We start from the raw sequence: 19697 nt of genomic DNA, 5'->3' as shown, positions 1-19697 counted from the left end.
ATTTATTGCTCCAAGATTAGATTTAAACTCCCACTTGTTGAAAATAAATTAGAGTTGCAAAGATTAAACTACAATGATCTTTGAATATCTACTTAATGCACCTGGGATCTTCGACTTCAATGTTACCACACCACATGTACAGAATCCAATCAATTTATGAAATTGCTTTCAGAAAGTAATTGATTTTCCATGGAGCTTAATCTAACTAAATCCATGAACACATAAACATTCTATTAACTTTGATTTGCCTATTAATCCCAATTGTTTAAAGCCATATTCTGCATCTCAACACGTTTGATTTTTGTGTTATCAGTGACCATCTCCTTTTTAAATATTTTTATTGATTTTTCACGTATAAGCATGTACATTAAAACAATTGTGGAATGTATAATATTAATGATAAATGACAAATTAGATACTCACAATACTGTAAAGCACATATGACACAACCATAATTCAAAATTACATCAAATAGAGAAAAAAAGTATATTTTCCATGTACAGTGTGATTCTAAACCCTATCCCCTAAACCAACGTTATATGACTAAAGAAAATATGAACTGTGATCATGAAATAAATTGACAAATATTAAAATTTGAAAATAATATTATGTCTAGAGCAGTGATTCTCAACCTTTTTCTTTCCATTCACATACCACTTCAAGTAATCCCTATGCCATAAGTGCTCTGTGATTAATAAGGGATTGCTTAAGGTAGATATGTGGGTGGAAAGAAAAAGGTTGAAAACTACTGTTTTAATTGTACCTAATTGACTCGTTATGTGCACGGTTTCATAACTCCAAAGGAAATGGACCAATGACAATTGTTCTCAAGCAAAATATTTCAGTAACAATTGGGTCTAGATCAGTGATTCTCAACCTTCCCGTCCCACTCACATACCACCTTAAGCAATCACTCATCACAGAACAGCAATGGCATAGGGATTACTTAAAGTGGTATGTGAGTGAAAGAAAAAGGTTGAGAACCACTGCTCTAGAGGTTATGAAAATAATTCAAAAATGGTCCCTAGAGCATTTGAAACCTTATATTTGGATTGTTAATTGTATAACATATATCTTCTAAATTTAAAGAGGATATAAGGTCCCTCAGCCATTGAGCATGAGTGGGCGAGGCAACAAACTTCCATCTAAACAATATTGCATGTCTAGCCAGGAAAAGATCAAGTATGACATTTAATTGGAGTTACAAGAATATAGTTTTTCCTCAGTAATACCAAGAAGAGCAAACAAATGATTAGACTCTAAATTTACATTTAGAATTAAAGGTAGAGTTTGAAATATTTTTCAAGACTAGGAAATGTCCAGAACATATGAATTAAAGAAGCCTCTTTTCTCTTGCATTTATCACAGTAAGGATTTACATCTGTATAGATACGAGATAATTTAACTTTAGACATATGAGCCCTATGTACAACTTTAAATTGTAAAAGCCCCATAAGGATGTAGTATTAACCAGCTTCAAAATTAGAACTCAAACTTTGTCTGTTAAAGTAAGGTTTAAATCCTGTCCCAGCATTTTTGATTTTAACTAGGGGGAATGTCTCAAGTTCACCAGCATATCATAAATAATGGATATTAAACCCGTGCGAGAAAGTTGTAGCATAAATATCACATCAACAATGTTCGCATCAGGTACCCAAGGAAAATCTGTTACCCGAGATTTAAGAAAATGTCTAATTTGCAAATATCTGAATAAATGAGTATTTGATAAGATGAACATTTTAGCAAGCTGTTCAAATGATGCAAAACTATTATTAATGAAAAGATCTCTGAAACATTCAATACCCAATCTAAACCAATCATGAAAAACAGGATCTTGTAAAGAAGGTTGAAAAAGATGATTGGATAAAATAGGGCTTGAAAGAGAAAAATCATGAAGTCCAAAATGTTTTCTGAACTGCATCTAAACTCTAATGGCCTGTCTCACAATAGGATTATCAATTGATTTATTTAAAGAGAAGGGAAGTGAAGATCCAATAAATGCTGGAAATGCTGCAGAATTCAAATCCATTGCTACCCATGCTTGACTGTCCACTCAATTATCAAATGTAACATTGAGTTACGTATATTGACTGCCCATTTGTAAAATCCAAAATTAGGTAGAGCCATGCCTCCATTTCTTTTAAGTTGTTTAGACAAGGGTGCTTACCCTTCCATATATAAGATGATATAATTGAAACTAGTGAATCAAAAAATGATTCAGGATGAGAATTGGCATAGACTGAAAAAGGTATAAAAATTTAAGTAAAATATTAATTTTAATAGATTTAATATGACCGACCAGGGATAAAGAGATAGCCGACCATTGTGTTAAAGACTGCTTCACTTGTTTTAATAATGTAAGAATTTTTTCTTTAAAAAGGTATTTATGATTCTTTGTAACTGTGACACCAAGATATTTAAATTTGTTTTCCATAATTTTAAAAGGGAAATTAGTATACACTGATGCAGCTGTGTTCAGAGAGAAAAATTCACTTTTATGCAGATTTAATCTGAAAACTTACTAAATTGGGAAAGTATTGACAGCATGGACAGTAAAGAAGTGTCAGGGTTTGATAAATAGAGCAGAAGATCATCTGCATAAAGGGAAACTTGATGTTCAATTCCCTTTCTACAAATTCCTAAAATGTCACCACACTCTCAAAATGCAATTGCTAATGTCTCTAAGACCAAATCAAATGATAATGAACTTAGAGGACATCCTTGACGGGTTCCCCATTGAAGATTGAAAGGTTGTGATTATTGAAAATTAGTGTGGCATTGAAGCCATTGAGCATGAATACAATAATTTAATCCATGAAATAAAACCTGATACCAAATTGAATTTTTCTAAATTTGTGAATAAATATTTCCATTCAACTCAATTGAATACTTTTTCTGTATCAAGGAAAGGGACACATTCGGGAACAACATCAAAGGTAAATACAAAATATCCAATAAGCGATGTATATTAAAATAAGAAAAATGGCTTTTAATAAAACCAGATTGGACTTCAAAGCTGATTGCTGGTAAAATATTCTCCAATCTACGGACCAAAATTTTAGCCAGAATATTTACATCAATATTTAATTTTTAAAAATTGGCCTATAAGGGGAGTTCTCTGTTGGGTCTTTACCTTTCTTTGCAATAAGAGATTATACACACTTCATTAAATGTTTCTGGAAAGTTACCATGCCTAAATGAGTCTGATAACACTGAACATAATTGAGGATAAGATAATTGAGAAAAAGATTTGAAAAACTCCACAGGAAACCCACTGGGTCCCAGAGCACTTCAGAAATGTAGAGAAGAAATAGTAGTAACTATTTCCTCATGTGATATTGGCTCATCTAGTCTCATTTGTTCATCCAAAGAAAGTGTGGGAATATTTAAACAATCCAGGAAATTTTCCAAAGAATTCCTATCATTTGTCAATTTGGAGGTATAAAGATGAAAGTAATATTTCATGAATGTATCATTTATCTCAGAATGATCCATAGTCAAGTTGCCATCCTCCTTTTGAATTCTTTTAATTTGCGGATTGGCTGCAAAACCTCTCAGCTCGTAGGCTTAAGAGCTTGCCTGATTTATCACCATGGATATAAAACTGACTTCTGCATCCTTAACAAATGGTTTTCAATTGGATAAGTTGAAAGGAGATTAAATTTATTTTGAAGTTCAGTTTGCTTTTTATGTAACTCAGGATTTTTGGTTTGAGCATATTGTTGTTTTTTTTAATTTGATTAATTCTAATCTTTATTGGTCTTACTTTTTAAATTCATAGTGTAAGAAATAACTTTCCCCCTCAGATAAGCTTTCATACCATCCCAAGCAATCAAACTGGAAGTTTCTGATGAATTGTTTGTATCAAAGAAAAAGGTTACCTGCTTCTCCATAAATTTCACCAAGTCATTATCTGATAGTATATTTGAATTAAAGCACCAATGTATTTTTATTTGAGGTAAGTCAGGAAAAGTCATAGTTAACACAAAAGGGGCATGATCTGATATTACTATGGTTTGATAACTACAGGATTAAGTCAGAGGGATCAATTGATTATCAATAATAAATACTAGGAATACTCCCTACTATTTGGATATTAAAAAATGCCAAACATCAGAAATGCCATTATTGGACAAAAAGAATGAATCAATGATGCAAATTTTCTCATTATGTTGAGTTTAAGAGAAAAACAATCAAAGAAGAGTCTGACCAACAATGAAAATCCCCACCAAGTACTAGAAAATATAAATTCAGATCCAATAAAGAAAAAAAAGTTCAAAAAACCCACATCATCTGTATTAGGGGGCATAGATATTAGCTAAAACTACCATTTTATCATTCAATTTCCCTGAAACAATGATATATTGACCATTTGTATCTGATGTGACTTTGTGTTGGCCAAAAGGAATATTTTGATCTAAAAGAATAGAAGCCCCTCCCCCACCAGCTTTAGCCTGAAAAGAGGAATGAAAATGTTGTCCTCTCCACTTTATCATGAGATGGGAATTATCTTAACTATGAATAGATGTTTTGGTTGAATAGAATATTAACTTGCAGCAGTTTTAAATGTGAAAATACTTTCTTTCACTTCACAGGATGATTCATAGCTTTTACATTCCAACTAATAAAGTTAATAGAATTATCCATAATTTACCATTATTAATGTGGATTGAATAGAACAACTAATATCTAGCCACCAGTGACAACTTTGAAGTAAAAATATGAAACAGATGATATGTTGTAACATTCATTCTACAGTCAAAGATTAAATGCATTCATAAAGCCATAATAACCTTGAAGAAAAGAAAGACCCCCAACCTCCCTGTCCCTCAAACCTTCCCTCCCCTTAACCTTCCCTAATCTAGACAGCTGCTAAAGATTTTGCAGCAAGTGATCCCAAACAAATCATTGCAGACCCAATTATTTCTTCCAGCTGGAGTTCGTTGACAATAACTCCATTGCTACAAAAATAAATATAAATTATTCATCCAATCAAAGATTTTACTACTTTGACAGGGGGGTGGGGAACAGAGTGTGAGAGCAGTGTCAAGGGAGCATGGCCACCTAGATAAGAATAAAAATGATAACAAAGGTAGGATGAAGATTAGGGTAGAAGGTAGAAAAGAGAATGTATGTGAGGGTCATTCTCTGAAATGCATATATTTTAATGCAAGAACCATAGTGAACAAGGTAGATGAGCTTAGATCATGGACAGATATTTGGGGTCACAATATTGTGGCAATAAGTGAGACCTGGCTACAAGAGGGGCAGAACTGGCAACTTAATGTTCCAGGATACATTTGTTTTAGATGTGATAGATTAGGGGGTAAAAAAGGGGGAGGAGTTTCTCTGCTTGTTAAGGAGGACATTACTGCCGTGAGGTGGCAAGATGGTCTGGAGGGATCATCCAGTGAGGCTGTTTGGATGGAATTGAGGGGTGAAGGAGACATGAGGGTGCTAATAGGGGTGTATTACAGACCACCAAATGGTCAAGAAAACTAGAGGAACAAATGTGTAGAGAGATAACATAAATGTGTGAGAATCATAAGGTCATGGGAGATTTTAACTTCCCTCACATTGATTGGGATACCCATACAGTTAGAAGGCTGGATGGGCTAGAGTTCGTTAAATGTGTTCAAGATTGTTTTCTGAATCAATTAGTAGAAGAACCAACTCGGGACAGTGTAATACTGGATCTCCTGTTAGGGAACAAGCTAGGTCAGGTATCAGACATTAATGTTGGAGATCCAATTGGGTCTAGTGATCATAATTCTGTTAGAATGGATTGGAGGGTGGCGCATGTGGTTCCGCTGTTTAAGAAAGGGTCTAAATGTAAACCTGGGAATTATAGGCCCGTGAGTCTGACGTCTGTGGTGGGCAAGTTGATGGAAAGTGTTCTGAGGGATGGTATTTACAAATATTTGGAGGTACAGGGATTGCTAGGGAGTAATCAGCATGGTTTTGTCAGGGGTAAATCATGCTTGTCAAACCTGATTGAGTTTTTCAAGGGGGTTACAAAAAAGGTTGATGAAGGGAAAGCTGTGGATGTTGTCTATTTAGACTTTAGTAAAGCTTTTGACAAAGTTCCCCACAGGAGATTAGGAAAAAAGGTGGAGGCATTAGGTATAAATGAGGAGGTATTGAAATGGATTCAGCAATGGTTGGATGGGAGGTGTCAGAGAGTAGTGGTAGAAAATTGTTTGTCCAATTGGAGGCCAGTGACTAGTGGAGTTCCTCAGGGATCGGTCCTGGGTCCACTATTGTTTGTTATATATATTAACGATCTGGAAGTAGGGGTGGAGAATTGGATAAGCAAGTTTGCGGATGATACAAAGATTGGTGGTGTTGTGGACAGTGAGGAAGATTACGGTAGATTAAAAGGTGATTTAGGAAGGCTGGAGGTTTGGGCTGAGAAATGGATGATGGAATTTAATACAGATAAGTGTGAGGTGTTACATTTTGGAAAGGCAAATCTAAATAGGTCATATGCATTAAATGGTAGGCTATTAAGATGTGCAGAGCAACAAAGGGATTTAGGAGTTGTGGTAAATAGTACCCTCAAGGCTGATACTCAGGTAGATGGCGTGGTGAAGAAGGCATTTGGAATGTTGACCTTCATAAATCAGAGTATTGAATTCAAGAGTAGGGAGGTTATGATGAAATTGTACAAGGCATTGGTGAGGCCAAATTTGGAGTACTGTGTACAGTTTTGGTCACCAAATTATAGGAAAGATATAAACAAAATAGAGAGAGTACAGAGAAGGTTCACGAGAATGTTGACAGGATTTCAAGGTTTGAGTTACAGGGAAAGGTTGTGCAGACTAGGGCTTTTTTCTCTGGAGCGTAGAAGATTGAGAGGGGACTTGATAGAGGTGTTTAAGATTTTAAAAGGGACAGACAGAGTAAACGTGGATAGGCTTTTTCAATTAAGAGTGGGGGAGATTCAAACTAGAGGGCATGGTTTAAGATTGAAGGTGGAAAATTATAAGGGGAACATGAGGGGAAATTTCTTTACGCAAAGGGTGGTAGGGATGTGGAATGAGCTTCCGACAGACGTGGTCGAGTAGGGATCATTGGTTACATTTAAGGAAAGACTGGATAGTTACATGGATAGGAGAGGACTGGAGGGGTATGGACCGGGTGCTGGTCAGTGGGACTAGGAGGGTGGGGATTTGTTACGGCATGGACTAGTAGGGCCGAACTGGCCTGTTCTGTGCTGTAAGTGGTTATATGGTTATATGACAACATCAAAACAATAATTACTTGACAAATTTCTCATGTACTTTTCCCAGTGAAGTAAATAATTCAGTAAATTTGAATAAAAATAAAAATACCAAAGTAATATTAAACCAAAATTTCTGAAAGAGAAATGAATATATATTCAATAACTAAATAAAAGGAGAATGAAAAAAATTACTTAAATAAATACAACCTTATTAAGTTTAATATCCCAGAAAAAATAGAAAAACATTGCCCAGACAAAAAGAACCCACCAATACATGACCATCTAAAGGCATGTAATAAATGTAGGAAAAGCTTAAAGTTAATAATAATCAATCATCTTCAGTCTTCAAGCAGAAGTTCCTGCAGGGCACAATATAGGTAGCTCCAAGCCTCTTCAGCAGAACACACCATCTTACTCTGGCCATTAGAAAATGAAATACGAAGGTATGCAGGATATAACAGGGAAGGCTCTTATCCACGTTTATATAGCTCCAAATTTATTCCTTGTATTTGCTGCTTTATGACTTCAGGACAGTAATCTTCTACAATTCTTATACGTTGACTGTGATATTCAAGTATCCCTCTTTGATGGGCTTCACGAATCCTTTATTTGATAAAGATGGAGCCAAAGAATAAGCAAATGAGGAACCATCTTAGGTAATAAAGAGTAATGTGCTCTATCAATCACTGGGTGATATGAAAGCAACTCCTTACCAAAGACCTTGTAAAGCAACTCTGTGGGAATTTAGTAGATTTCCCACTTTCTGTGGATTCAAGCAAGCCCAAAATTCATAAGTACTGTCATCTACTCCTTCCTTCCAAATCAATGACTTTCTTAATTAGTTTCAAATTACTGTCATTTAATCTGGACCATGTATTTTCCACTTCATCAACCCGTTGAATTATGTGGCTAAGTTCCTCCTCAACCATTGTCAAAAATTCACCATATTCTTTAGTTTTTTTTTGTATTGGTCGAGTTTAGTATTAATCTGACCCAAGGCTTCTTTAAGGTCATCAGTTATTGTCTGTCTGTATTGATTATCTCAGTGATAGACTCCATGGTCAGATTCGTTAACACTTTTTCTTTGTTTGCAAATTTGCTTCTTGTAACCATTTTGATACAAGTATATGTAGAAGAAAGAAGGGTGAGTAATATAGACCATTTTAGTTGTAAAATAAAGAGCTGAGTAGATGGAAGAAATAAAAAGTAAATAGGAGCATTAGATTGCTGCTGTTAATCCATGAGCAGCCAACTGGAAGTCCAGTGACCATCTCCACATTAATCTTTCAGCCATGTCACAATTAAAATTAAAAGACTGTTTTCAGAATTTTCTTTACAGAGTGAGACACGAAAGTCTGCGGATGCTGTGCTTGTAGTAAAAACACACAGAAATGCTGGAGGAACTCAGCTGATCTCGCAGCGTCCATAGGAGGTCAAAGTATATTACTGGCATTTCAGGCCTGAGCCCTCCTTCATGGAATAAGCAAAGAACAAGAAGGCATAACAATGCCTTGCTGTACTTCGCTTATTCCTTCCTATTCTATGCTTATTCGTTGAAGTGGTCAGGCCCAAAACGCCAGTAATCATGTTATTTTTTCCTCCTATGGATGCAACGAGACCGGCTGAGTTCCTCCAGCATTTCTGCCTGGTCTTATTTACAAACTGCTGCCAAATAACCTGTATACACGGATGTTCAAAAACATATTTTCTTAATTTAGAGAATATTTCCACTTCCTTCCTCACCACAGATAAGAAGTTAACAATTATTTTTATTCTGTCAGCCCCGCAACTCTCAACTAAAAAATAGTCTTACCAGGAGCATCTCACATTGATATTCATTCTCCTGTTCTTCACATTCTCCACTCACTGCAGGAGATGATTGATTCTCCTGTTCTCATGAATGAACAGTGCCCTCCATAATGTTTGGGACAAAGGCACAATTTTTTTCCTTTATTTGTCCCTGTGCTCCATAGTTTTAAATTTGAAATCAAACAATTCATTTGTGATTAAAGTCCACAATCCAAATTTTATTAAAGGATATTAGTGTACATTTTGGTTTGACCATGTAGAAATTTCAACACTTTTTATACATAGACCCCTCATTTCATAGCACCATAATATTTGGGACATTACAATGGTAAGCATATTAAAATAGTTATCTTTAGTACTTTGTTGCACATCCCTTGCATGCAATGAGTGCTTGAAGTCTGAAATTCATAGACCTCACCAGGCACTGAATATCTTCTCAGGTGATGCTCTGCCAGGCCTCTACTGCAGCCATCTTCAACTCCTGCTTGTTTCAGAAACTTGTCCCTCTAAGTTTTCTTTTCAGCATATGGAAGGCATACTCAATTGGATTTGGATCGGGTTTCTGACTTGCCCTTTCAAGAATTTTCCAGTTTTTAGCTTCAAAAAACTCCTTTGTTACTTCAGTAGTATTTTTGGGTTCATTTTCTTGGTCAAGGATGAAGCGGCATCCAATGTGTATGGAGGCATTTACTTGAACTTGAACTTAAACAATAAGATGTTACATCTCAGAATTAATTTTGCTACTGCCATCAGCAGTTAAATTATCAATAAAGATAAATGTACTTGTACATGTGTCATTCATTCCTAACACCCTAAGGCCCTAACACCCCCACCACTATGTTTCACAGATGAGTTGGTATGCTTTGGATCTTGGGCAATTCGTTTATTTTGCTCTCACCATTGCTCTGATATAGGTTAATTTGAGTCTCATCCATCCACAAAACATTTTTTTCAGAATGCTGCAGCTCTTTTAAATACTTCTTGGCAAACTGTAATCTGGTCATCCTTTCTGTAGCTAACTTTGTTTGCATCTTTCAGTGTGGTGTCTTTATTTCTGTTCATGAAGTCTTCTGTGGAGAGTAGTCATTGACACATCCCACAACTGCCTCCTGAAGAGTGTTTCGATCTGTGGGACAGGCATTTGTGGATTTTTCTGTATTTAGCATTGGAGGTCTTCCTTAGAATACCAGTCCCTTTAAGATTATTGAGCTCACCAGTACACTCTTTTTGCTTAATGATGTTCCAAATGGCTGATTTTGGAAATCCTAAAGTTTGGGGGATGTCTCTTACTGTTTTATTCTTGTTTTTCAGCCTCATAAGGGCTTCTTTAACTTTCACTGGCACAACCTTGGTCCTCATGTAGAAAAATGGCAACTACAGACTCCAAAGGTGATCAAAAGCTTAGAAGCAAGCCTAGCTCTCTTATACCTGCACAAATGAAGCAATTAAACAACCCCAAGTATTCACAAACAGAAAAAATTGTGAAACACAAAAAATTGTGAAGCCAAATGACCCAAACACTATGATGCCCTGAAATGGGGAAACTATGTATAAAAAGTGCTGTAATTTTTACATGCTCACACCAAAACGTATACAAATAACCTTGAATAAAGTTTGCCTGCCTGATTAAGGGTGGCAGCCAAGGCAAAGTCGGATGCATCCCTCTCGACCTGAACAGGGTGGATTCGTCCACTGCATGCATTGCAGCCTTGGCAATGTCTGCCTTGATGTTGCTAAAGGCCACATGGGCCTCTGACATCAGGGAAAAAGAGGTGGATACGATGAGGGGGCAGGCCTTGTCCACATAATTGGGGACCCACTAGGCATAGTAGGAGAAGAAATCAAGGTACCTTTTCAGGGCCTTGAGGCTGTGGGGAAGGGGGAGTTCCAAAAGAGGATGCATGTAGTCAGGATCAGGGCCCATGACTCTGTTCTCTATGATACAGCAAGGATAGCAAGGTGAGTTGTGTGAAACACACACTTATCCTTATTGTATATAAAGTTAAGGAGTTTGGCGGTCTAGAGAAATTTTTGGACATTGGCGTAATGATCCTGCATGTCATGGCCACAAATGGTTCCAGATACGGGAATGTGGCTTGCAGCTCATACTGGTCTTCTGGAAGACTGAGACCCCATTGGTGATGCTGAAGGGAACCCTCAGGAAATGGTAGCAGCAGCCATCTGCCTCAAAGACAGTGTATTTCTGGGAAGATAGGGAGCTGGAGGTATCCTGACTTTAAATCAATAGTGGAAAATACCTGATATTGAGCAATTTGATTTACCATATTGGATATATGGGGAAGTGGGTACGCTCCACCTGCGTATATCTATTAATGGTCTGACTGTTGACAATGGCCATTCTGTGTTTTCCCCATTCTTTCCTACCACCACTTGGGCTCTCCAGGGGCTGGTACTGGCTTCAATGATCCCCTTATTCAGTAGCCACTGTACTTGCAATCTAATAAAGGCACTGTATCACCCACTTTTGGTGCCAACAGATTTACCGTCAGGGATGAGATTAGTGAACAGCGATGGTGGGGTGATCTTGAGGGTTGAAATGCTGCAGGTCAGCAGGTTGAAGGCTGAAACAATGGGAGGAGAGGCCAGGGGTTTCCACGAGTGAAGCGCAGTGGGTGATTTAAAAACTGCTGGTTTCAATCAGTGAGAGGGGGTAGGGTGGAGCCCATCGTACTTCATTGTGACACTCTAAAGGTGGCATTGAAAAACCAGCCCCAACAGCACATCAGCGCAAAGCTGCGGCACCATGAGGAGTTTAAAGTCTTTGTAGTCTGTGCCCTGTACAGTCAGAGTCAACGCATTAGCTGCGGTCATCTGCCATTTGGGACTTCAAGGCCAAAGAGACTTTGTGGTTTACTGGTGTTACTGTGAGGGAATAACACTGGACCAAGTTGTGGTGGATGAAGCTCTCCATGCTCTCACTGTTGAACAGGAAGTTCGTCACATGACTGTCTACCCCAATGTCTATCATTGATCTGTCAAGTTGATGAGGGCTCCCTTGATCTAACATGATGGAGGCCAGTTTTGAGTCACTGGTGGGTTTCACAGGTACAGTGGAGTGTTCAGGTGTTCATTTGCAAGATGGCGGCCCCCTTAGCCCACACATGGCACTGCTGGATTGAGATGATGGCATCATCCAAGATGGCAGCCCCCACAGCCCGCAAGTGGCACTGCTGGGTTTGGAGGGTGACTCAGATTTACACACCTTTGTGTAATGTCCTTCCTTCCCACAGCTAATGCAAACCACGTCTTCTGCCGGGCAGCGTTTCCTTGGGTGTTTGTACAGACCACAGAAGTAGCACTTCAGGTGCTCACGGAGTGCCGTGGTCAGGTCACTGGGCTGGACATGGTGGTGTTCTCCAGGCTTGTGGCCCTCCCACTTTCCAAGATGGCAGTAATCATGATGCAGCCACTATGTCTGCTGAGTGTGTGTCCATGTTTTGGAGGGCTACCTCTAGTGTGTCCACTAGCTTGACTGCTTTCTGTAAATTGAACTCAACCCTGCTCCAACAGTCTCTACCGAACGTAGATGGATCTTATGCCCATGACATGAGTGTCTCAGATCAAGTCTTCCATGTTCACCATGACTGTCACAGTCTTACAGTCACAGGCCTGTCCAAGAGCTTGCAGGGCCCAAAGGTACTCAGTGCTCGATTCCCCAGGTTGCTATTTTCGGGTAGCCAGGAGGTGCCTAGCATAGACCTCGTTTACCTTCCTCCAGTACTGGCTTTTCAGTACATCCATTGCTACTGGGTATGACTCAGCATCCCTGATCATCGAATATAACAGGGACCTTGACCCAGGAATACAGTGCTTGTCGCCTGTTATCCTCTGATTGAGCAATAGTAGAGGAGGCCTGCAGGAACACTTCGAAGCAACGTGGCCAGAGTTCTAAGCTGTTGGATCCGACAGGCGATTGTGGGTCCAGCTTTTTTGGCTTTTTTGGCTTTAGCATCTGCTCCGTTATCAAAAAAACTGTTGTAAATAAAATTGATGCACCATCAATAACTTCAGACTAGAAATTGTACAGAAACTGATAGGCTTTTATTCACAACAGAATTGGAGACACGTCTATGCCAGTCGACTGTCCTGGACTGTAGCACAGTCGCCTTTATTCAGGGGGTCAGTGGGAGGTGCCTCAGTACAGTCAGCAATGGGTGTTACATAACACAGCCAAACATCTATACAGTGGTTTACCACACTCGCATGTGATTTAAATTCCCTGTAGCATCTATAATCTTGCTTTTGTTTTCATTTTAAAGCTGCACAAATTACTCCATGCATCATTCGTAGAGTCTTGTAACACAAAAACAAGCTTTGGTGTTAGTACAAATAGGTGCTTGATTGACTGTACTGCAACTTCTCTTTGTCCTACAAAAAAATGACACCTTAAGTTTAGGATCTGGTCTAATTTAGGGAAGGTGACAGGAGAAAATCTAAACTGGAGAATATTGAATGATTGAGGATAAAGCTTGTCAAACCATAGATGAGGGTTATTGGAACAATTAGGCTGAAATAGGCCAAACATCAATGATATTACGGGGTGAAATTATGAAATTCTGGAAAGGATACAATGAGTGGAATTGATGCAAAAGGGCATCTATCTAGATCTGAGAAAGACAACTCAAAATATTTCCGATTATGTCACTTTAGGAGCTGCAGATAAGCAAGAAATCAAAGATCCAGCATGCCCATTAAGCAATGAAATCCAAAATCATTTCTTATACCCAACCTAATAAAAATTGTAACTCTTGAAATAGTCAATGAATTCTGGGTTAGATAAAATTTTCAACATTACATGGTAGCTTTTTTCCATCAAAGGCCATGAAAGAAAGGTGGCGAAATTGAATCGAGGTCTAATCCAATTGAATGGCAGAATAGTTTTAGAGATGTAACTTTATTATTCAATCTCAATAACTCTTCTATTTGTGTATTGTGAAAGAAAACTGGATTCTGAAAACATTAATGTATTACAGTGGATCAAACACCATTAAAATTCTGTAGCTGAATTTGAATGAAAACTTTGAATCATTTTCAGAAATTAAGGATTTTATGGATTGTAGAAGCATCTTTAATCAGTGCTTGAATTTTATTAATGTTTATGGGCTCAGTGATGAGTTCAGTTCATAATAAAAAATGGGAATTTGGCCAGTTCCTTTATCACTGTTACACTGTAAAGCTATCAAATTTTAATTAAAGTATGATCATTTTCCAACGGGGAAACCTGCTTCTAAAACTGTAAAGAATAAAGTTAAAGTACAGGCTAATTATACTAAGATCGGAAAGTGGTTTTTGGCAACTACGTCAGCTTTCGAAAAGCCAAAGTGGTGTTTGGGACCTGTGTAAAAATGCACGTTATGATGGACACTACGCAGATGAGGTTTCTCTTTGATGCTGACTGTCCATCCAAAGTATACGAGGTGAAGCAGCCCAAAGCTGGATTGTGCAAACTGATTTGATAGGCACTGCAATTTGAAGTTTCAAAATTCAACAAGTTAAACACATGGTAGCACCAGAACACAGCTATCTCCATCACCATACCTTTTGCTCCCTCCATCACATATTTTAAATGGATCTTTTGTCAATTTTATGATATTAACAGGTTAATTTCTTGTCGTTTATTTGCTGCTGCTGTGATTCTGCATGTTGAATGCTTTCAAAGTTGTCAGCAGGGGATGATCTGGCTAGTGTTGTGTGGGCATAGTGAACCAGAGCCAAAAGGAATTCCACTCTATTCGAGGCATTCTGGTGTATGACCACAGACAGCAATCATGCCAGTCTCCCTCTCAGCTTATCTCCATTCCAAACTTGAAGCTCCAAGCTTAGCTATTGAGACGCAGCTGGCTTGGCTTGGCTTCGCGGACGAAGATTTATGGAGGGGGTAAAAAGTCCACGTCAGCTGCAGGCTCGTTTGTGGCTGACAAGTCCGATGCGGGACAGGCAGACACGGTTGCAGCGGTTGCAGGGGAAAATTGGTTGGTTGGGGTTGGGTGTTGGGTTTTTCCTCCTTTGCCTTTTGTCAGTGAGGTGGGCTCTGCGGTCTTCTTCAAAGGAGGTTGCTGCCCGCCAAACTGTGAGGTGCCAAGATGCACGGTTTGAGGCGATATCAGCCCACTGGCGGTGCTCAATGTGGCAGGCACCAAGAGATTTCTTTAGGCAGTCCTTGTACCTTTTCTTTGGTGCACCTCTGTCACGGTGGCCAGTGGAGAGCTCGCCATATAACACAATCTTGGGAAGGCGATGGTCCTCCATTCTGGAGACGTGACCCATCCAGCGCAGCTGGATCTTCAGCAGCGTGGACTCGATGCTGTCGACCTCTGCCATCTCGAGTACTTCGACGTTAGGGATGTAAGCGCTCCAATGGATGTTGAGGATGGAGCGGAGACAACGCTGGTGGAAGCGTTCTAGGAGCCGTAGGTGGTGCCGGTAGAGGACCCATGATTCGGAGCCGAACAGGAGTGTGGGTATGACAACGGCTCTGTATACGCTTATCTTTGTGTAACTGAGCATTCCACAAAGGTGAATCATGTACACACAGTGACAGTCATAGCATGACATTATGTTGATTAGCTGCTGAATTGCTGAAAAGAGCATGGTTGGTGCTTCATCTGGATTCATGGTGGTCAAGAAAACAAAACCCATGTGCCACCTGCAAGAGGATATGAAAAGGAAGGGAAAAGTCAACATACATCTCTTTCTGCCAGGAATGTCCTTTAAGAATTCAATTGAATGCAAAGCCAGTATCGAATTATCCATTCACCACCATCTTCACTGTTTTGACCATGTCAATGCACCACCAAAACTCATCACAAATAAATTTGATAAATGAAGCAACGAACAATCTTCTGAAGGAAATGAGAGAACTGAGCAGCATCAGCCGGAGAAAAAGTTATCAACGTTTCAGGCTGAAACTGTTCATCAAGGGTTCCAGCCTGAAATATCGACAATTCTTTTTCTCCCATTGATGTCATTTGACCCTCTGTCTTCTCCAGCAGATTGTTGGTACAGATTCCAGAATCCACAGTCTCCTGTGTGTATCCAATGAAAAATGAATGTATTCCATAAGGAAGTCAACTGGCATCTTTGTGAATTCACTTTGTGCCCATGTTCTGCATGTCTTTGACTCCATGGCCTGACCACATCTGTAATGGTTGAATAACAGTGGTGAAAAGCTCATGACTTTTGACAGAAAAAACAGCAGATTTCTGAGTATAAAATTTCTGGCTTCTAAATAAAACATCATGGCATGGGTGGCTGCAGTCATGTACCAACTTGTTCTGGCAGAGTTGCAGGGGTGGGAAAACAAGTGCTACCTTCTTGAAAGAAGATCAGATGTGGGCTGTACAGTAACACCACTTCAGCAATCCAATTTGCTGAAGACCAGTCATCCCTCAGGTCTCCATGCACCATGTAAATCGTCATGAAGAGCAATTTAAGCTTCCATGCTAGAACCAATGCATTGCATGTGCTTCAAAGCAAGCTGATTCGTCAAGCCTGAAATTGCAACATCATGGTGGGGTTTATGTGTCTGCGTGGAATTGATTATGACTTGCACACTGGGAAGGAAGGGTGTTTAGTTTCGTGAAAAAAAACATATGCACTAAGTCAGTGATAGGTTTCTGTGTGCTCAGTTGGTGGACTTTTCAAAGGTCCAGGTATTTTATATCAGTTTTCTTTTGTAGATCAGCTGAAATTATGCACAGTTTTGCCATTTGATGATCTGGTGTCCATTTAATAATTTCTCTGAGCTTTAACTGCAGGCTACACAAAGTTAGTATGTTTCAAATACAAATCCCACTTCTGTCCTAATACTGTGTAATGTCAATACTAGAGTTGATGGCTGCAAATGTGAAATAAAGTTATTCATTTTCCTTCACACCCCTAAAAAGGCTACATGTCATGGGTATTCAAATGAATGGTCTTGCATCCTTATTGGTTGCTACACTTCAGTACCAAGCCTTGCATTTGAGTGATGTTCACATTTCCAAATTTTGAATACTTTGCAGGCTGTGAAATCTGTATGTCAGGACCTGAAAATGCATTTATGACCTTGACCAGGTCATAAATCCGTGATATTGAGGCTCAATTCTTGACACTTAATGGCATGGCTATCTGTTCCCATTGTCTTCTTTGCTTCAATCCAGAAAACCTCCTGCGCTTGTGTGAAAAAAAGAGCACCTTATAGTTTCTTTTCTCTGCCTCAAGCACTACAATGCAATGTTCAACAAACCACAAAACCTGCTTTTTAAGAGTTACAAGCAGGGCTTAACTACTGGTAACATCTCAAAAATGGGAGCAAAAAAACCAAAGATCCTGAAAACCTGAAATGAAAATAGAAAATGCTGGAAGTCCTTAGTAAGTCAAGTAGTATCAGTAGATCAAGCAGAGTTGAGGTTTCAGATGAAGGATCCTTCATTAGAACATAAAGTCAGCAATGAGGTTAGCACTGGCTAAGTGTTGCAAGCATAATAATAAAAAGGGAATTAGAATGCTTTAATTCCACGGTGAAGATTCCAGGGTTTTTGGAATTAAAGCAAAGCAAAGAACAAATAGCTGGAGGAGCTCAGCTCAGTGGACGTAAAGAGTTGTCAACATTTTGACCCAAGTCTCTGCTGCAGGACAAAGTGACCCAAAATGTTGACAAGTCCTCCACAACCACCCCACCCAACGCAAGCACACACACACACACACACACACACACACACACACACACACACACACACACACACACACACACACACACACACACACACACACACACACACACACACACACACACACACACCAATGGTTTTTTTTTTATTTGCTGCAGATTCCATCATTTGCAATCTTTTGTGTTTCCTTTGGAATGGAACCCCATTTTACTGAATGAGGTTGCTGGTGACCTAGGTTCTGAACATCACTCATTCATCAAAAGACCTAATGAAGTGTGGCTTGTGAAGGAGAAATCTTGAATCCACATGCAATAACTGTTGATTATAATTGGACTAAGCAAGGAAGTCGTCACCATCTCTCTTGGTGGCTTGCTTTTCTTTCTGCTCTAGTTTTGAATTTTCTGAGAGATATTGTCCCATTTTCTCATATTTGTCACCAAAATTGGGAAGGACAAGGTCTTAAAGAAATTAGAAAACTAGACATTTTAAACTGATCATTCCTGAACCAGGAATTGAAGTTGGTCAGTTAGTACAGGGGCCTTGAGTGAATGGGTTAGCAGAACTCTTGGACAGATTGCCTGGGGAAGAGTTGGAATAATGAAGTCTGCAAGTTTCAATGCACGGTATAGGGTTTCAGAAACAGACCAGTTGAAATCAAGTAGACAACTGAAGGTGGCAAAATGAGATAGCATTATTAACTGGTTACAAAATAAAAGAATTCAACTTTTCTCTTTTGCAAGAAATTGCTCGAATATCAAAAATTGTCATCGTTCCATTGTGACTATGCCTTAAACTGCCAAGGAAAGTTCAAGAATTCTCTTTCGAAAATTCTCTCTCTCCTTTAAAATACTCCTTTAAAACCTACCACTTTGGCAGATTTTTGCTTATCTGTCCAAATTGCATCTATCCACATGTCTCCTTTTTTCCTCGGTTTAGTTTTTTGTTTGCTAGCAGTCCTATGAAGTGATTAATCATATTATTACCATATCAGTAGTTCTAAATAAATTTATTTTATTTAAGGACATTTGTTTCTCAAGGTAAGGTCATTTAACTTTAATCATTTTTATAATTTATCAATATTGCAACATTAGACAGTTAAAGAACTGAACATTACTTGATGTCAATTTGTTTATTGTCATACACATAAGTATAATGTATAGATACCCTGAAATTGATATGTATTGCAACCAAACATATGTCAGATATGTAAAATGATAGGTATGGGGGAATGTTTCAGGGCAGATATTTTAAGCTGTTGATGGGATGACCAGATTCAAAAGTACTCAAGAAGCCAAGATTGGAGTACCATGTATATTTTGAAGAGTAGAATGGTTGGGGTTGAGGTAAGGACATGAGGGATTCTTGCAGTATTTGCAAGGTTAATGTGCAAAAATAAAAACAGAAAATACTAGAAAACTTGGCATCCTTGTAGAGAGGAATAGAATCAATGTTTCACATCAATCATTTTTCCTGCAGCATAAGAATGTAGGAGAGGGAAGAGAACCAACTTCACGATTCTCTACTTTTGGTTAAGTTAGACAGTGGGTGCTGTTGCATGCAGCCGGATCTGCTTCTCCTCCTTCTGGATGTTACTAAGATTCCCCAGCCTTCTCATTATGGAATCAGAGTTCATATCTTGACCAGGATCCATTAACCCATTAATTTCAATGGAGATTGTAAGTCTTTGGAGAAGAAAATTAGAGGAAAAAGTTGTTCCTGTTTTAATTCTTTATGTTAGTTTTTATTTAGAAGTGATTTTAGTAGGTGTTATTTATTTTGTTAAAGTTTTTTGAATGCTGATCAGTAACAGCTTTGTAAGCCAGCTTTGCCAACTCTCCGGGGTTTGGGAGGAATTTCATGGCCAGGGCTTTCACTTCAATTGAGGTCTTGCCCATGCAAGGGCCTCATTGTTAAACATAGGGTTGTCCAATATTCTGGATTTTGCTGAGATGAAGCATGTCATGAGAATTGATGACAAGTTCATGATCATG

The 19697-nt window shown here is 38.7% G+C and overlaps 1 protein-coding gene across 13 annotated transcripts in view; it reads left to right on the top strand.

The window, feature by feature from the left end:
- The window catches only part of LOC138753542 (RNA-binding protein Nova-1), a 288411-nt gene that overhangs the window by 218079 nt on the left and 50635 nt on the right, over positions 1-19697 (top strand). The window contains exon 5 of one of the 13 annotated variants that reach the window (XM_069916691.1): positions 10346-10681. The exons of the other annotated variants lie outside the window; for them this stretch is intronic. Coding sequence (XP_069772792.1) covers positions 10346-10474 — 129 coding nt within the window. The 3' untranslated portion in view covers positions 10475-10681. Of the gene's footprint in view, positions 1-10345; positions 10682-19697 lie in introns of those variants that run through there. 13 annotated transcript variants of the gene reach the window in all.

Source organism: Narcine bancroftii, chromosome 2 (genome assembly GCF_036971445.1).
Source record: "Narcine bancroftii isolate sNarBan1 chromosome 2, sNarBan1.hap1, whole genome shotgun sequence".
Taxonomy (NCBI): Eukaryota; Metazoa; Chordata; class Chondrichthyes; order Torpediniformes; family Narcinidae; genus Narcine; species Narcine bancroftii.
This window is presented reverse-complemented; position numbering and strand designations above follow the sequence as displayed.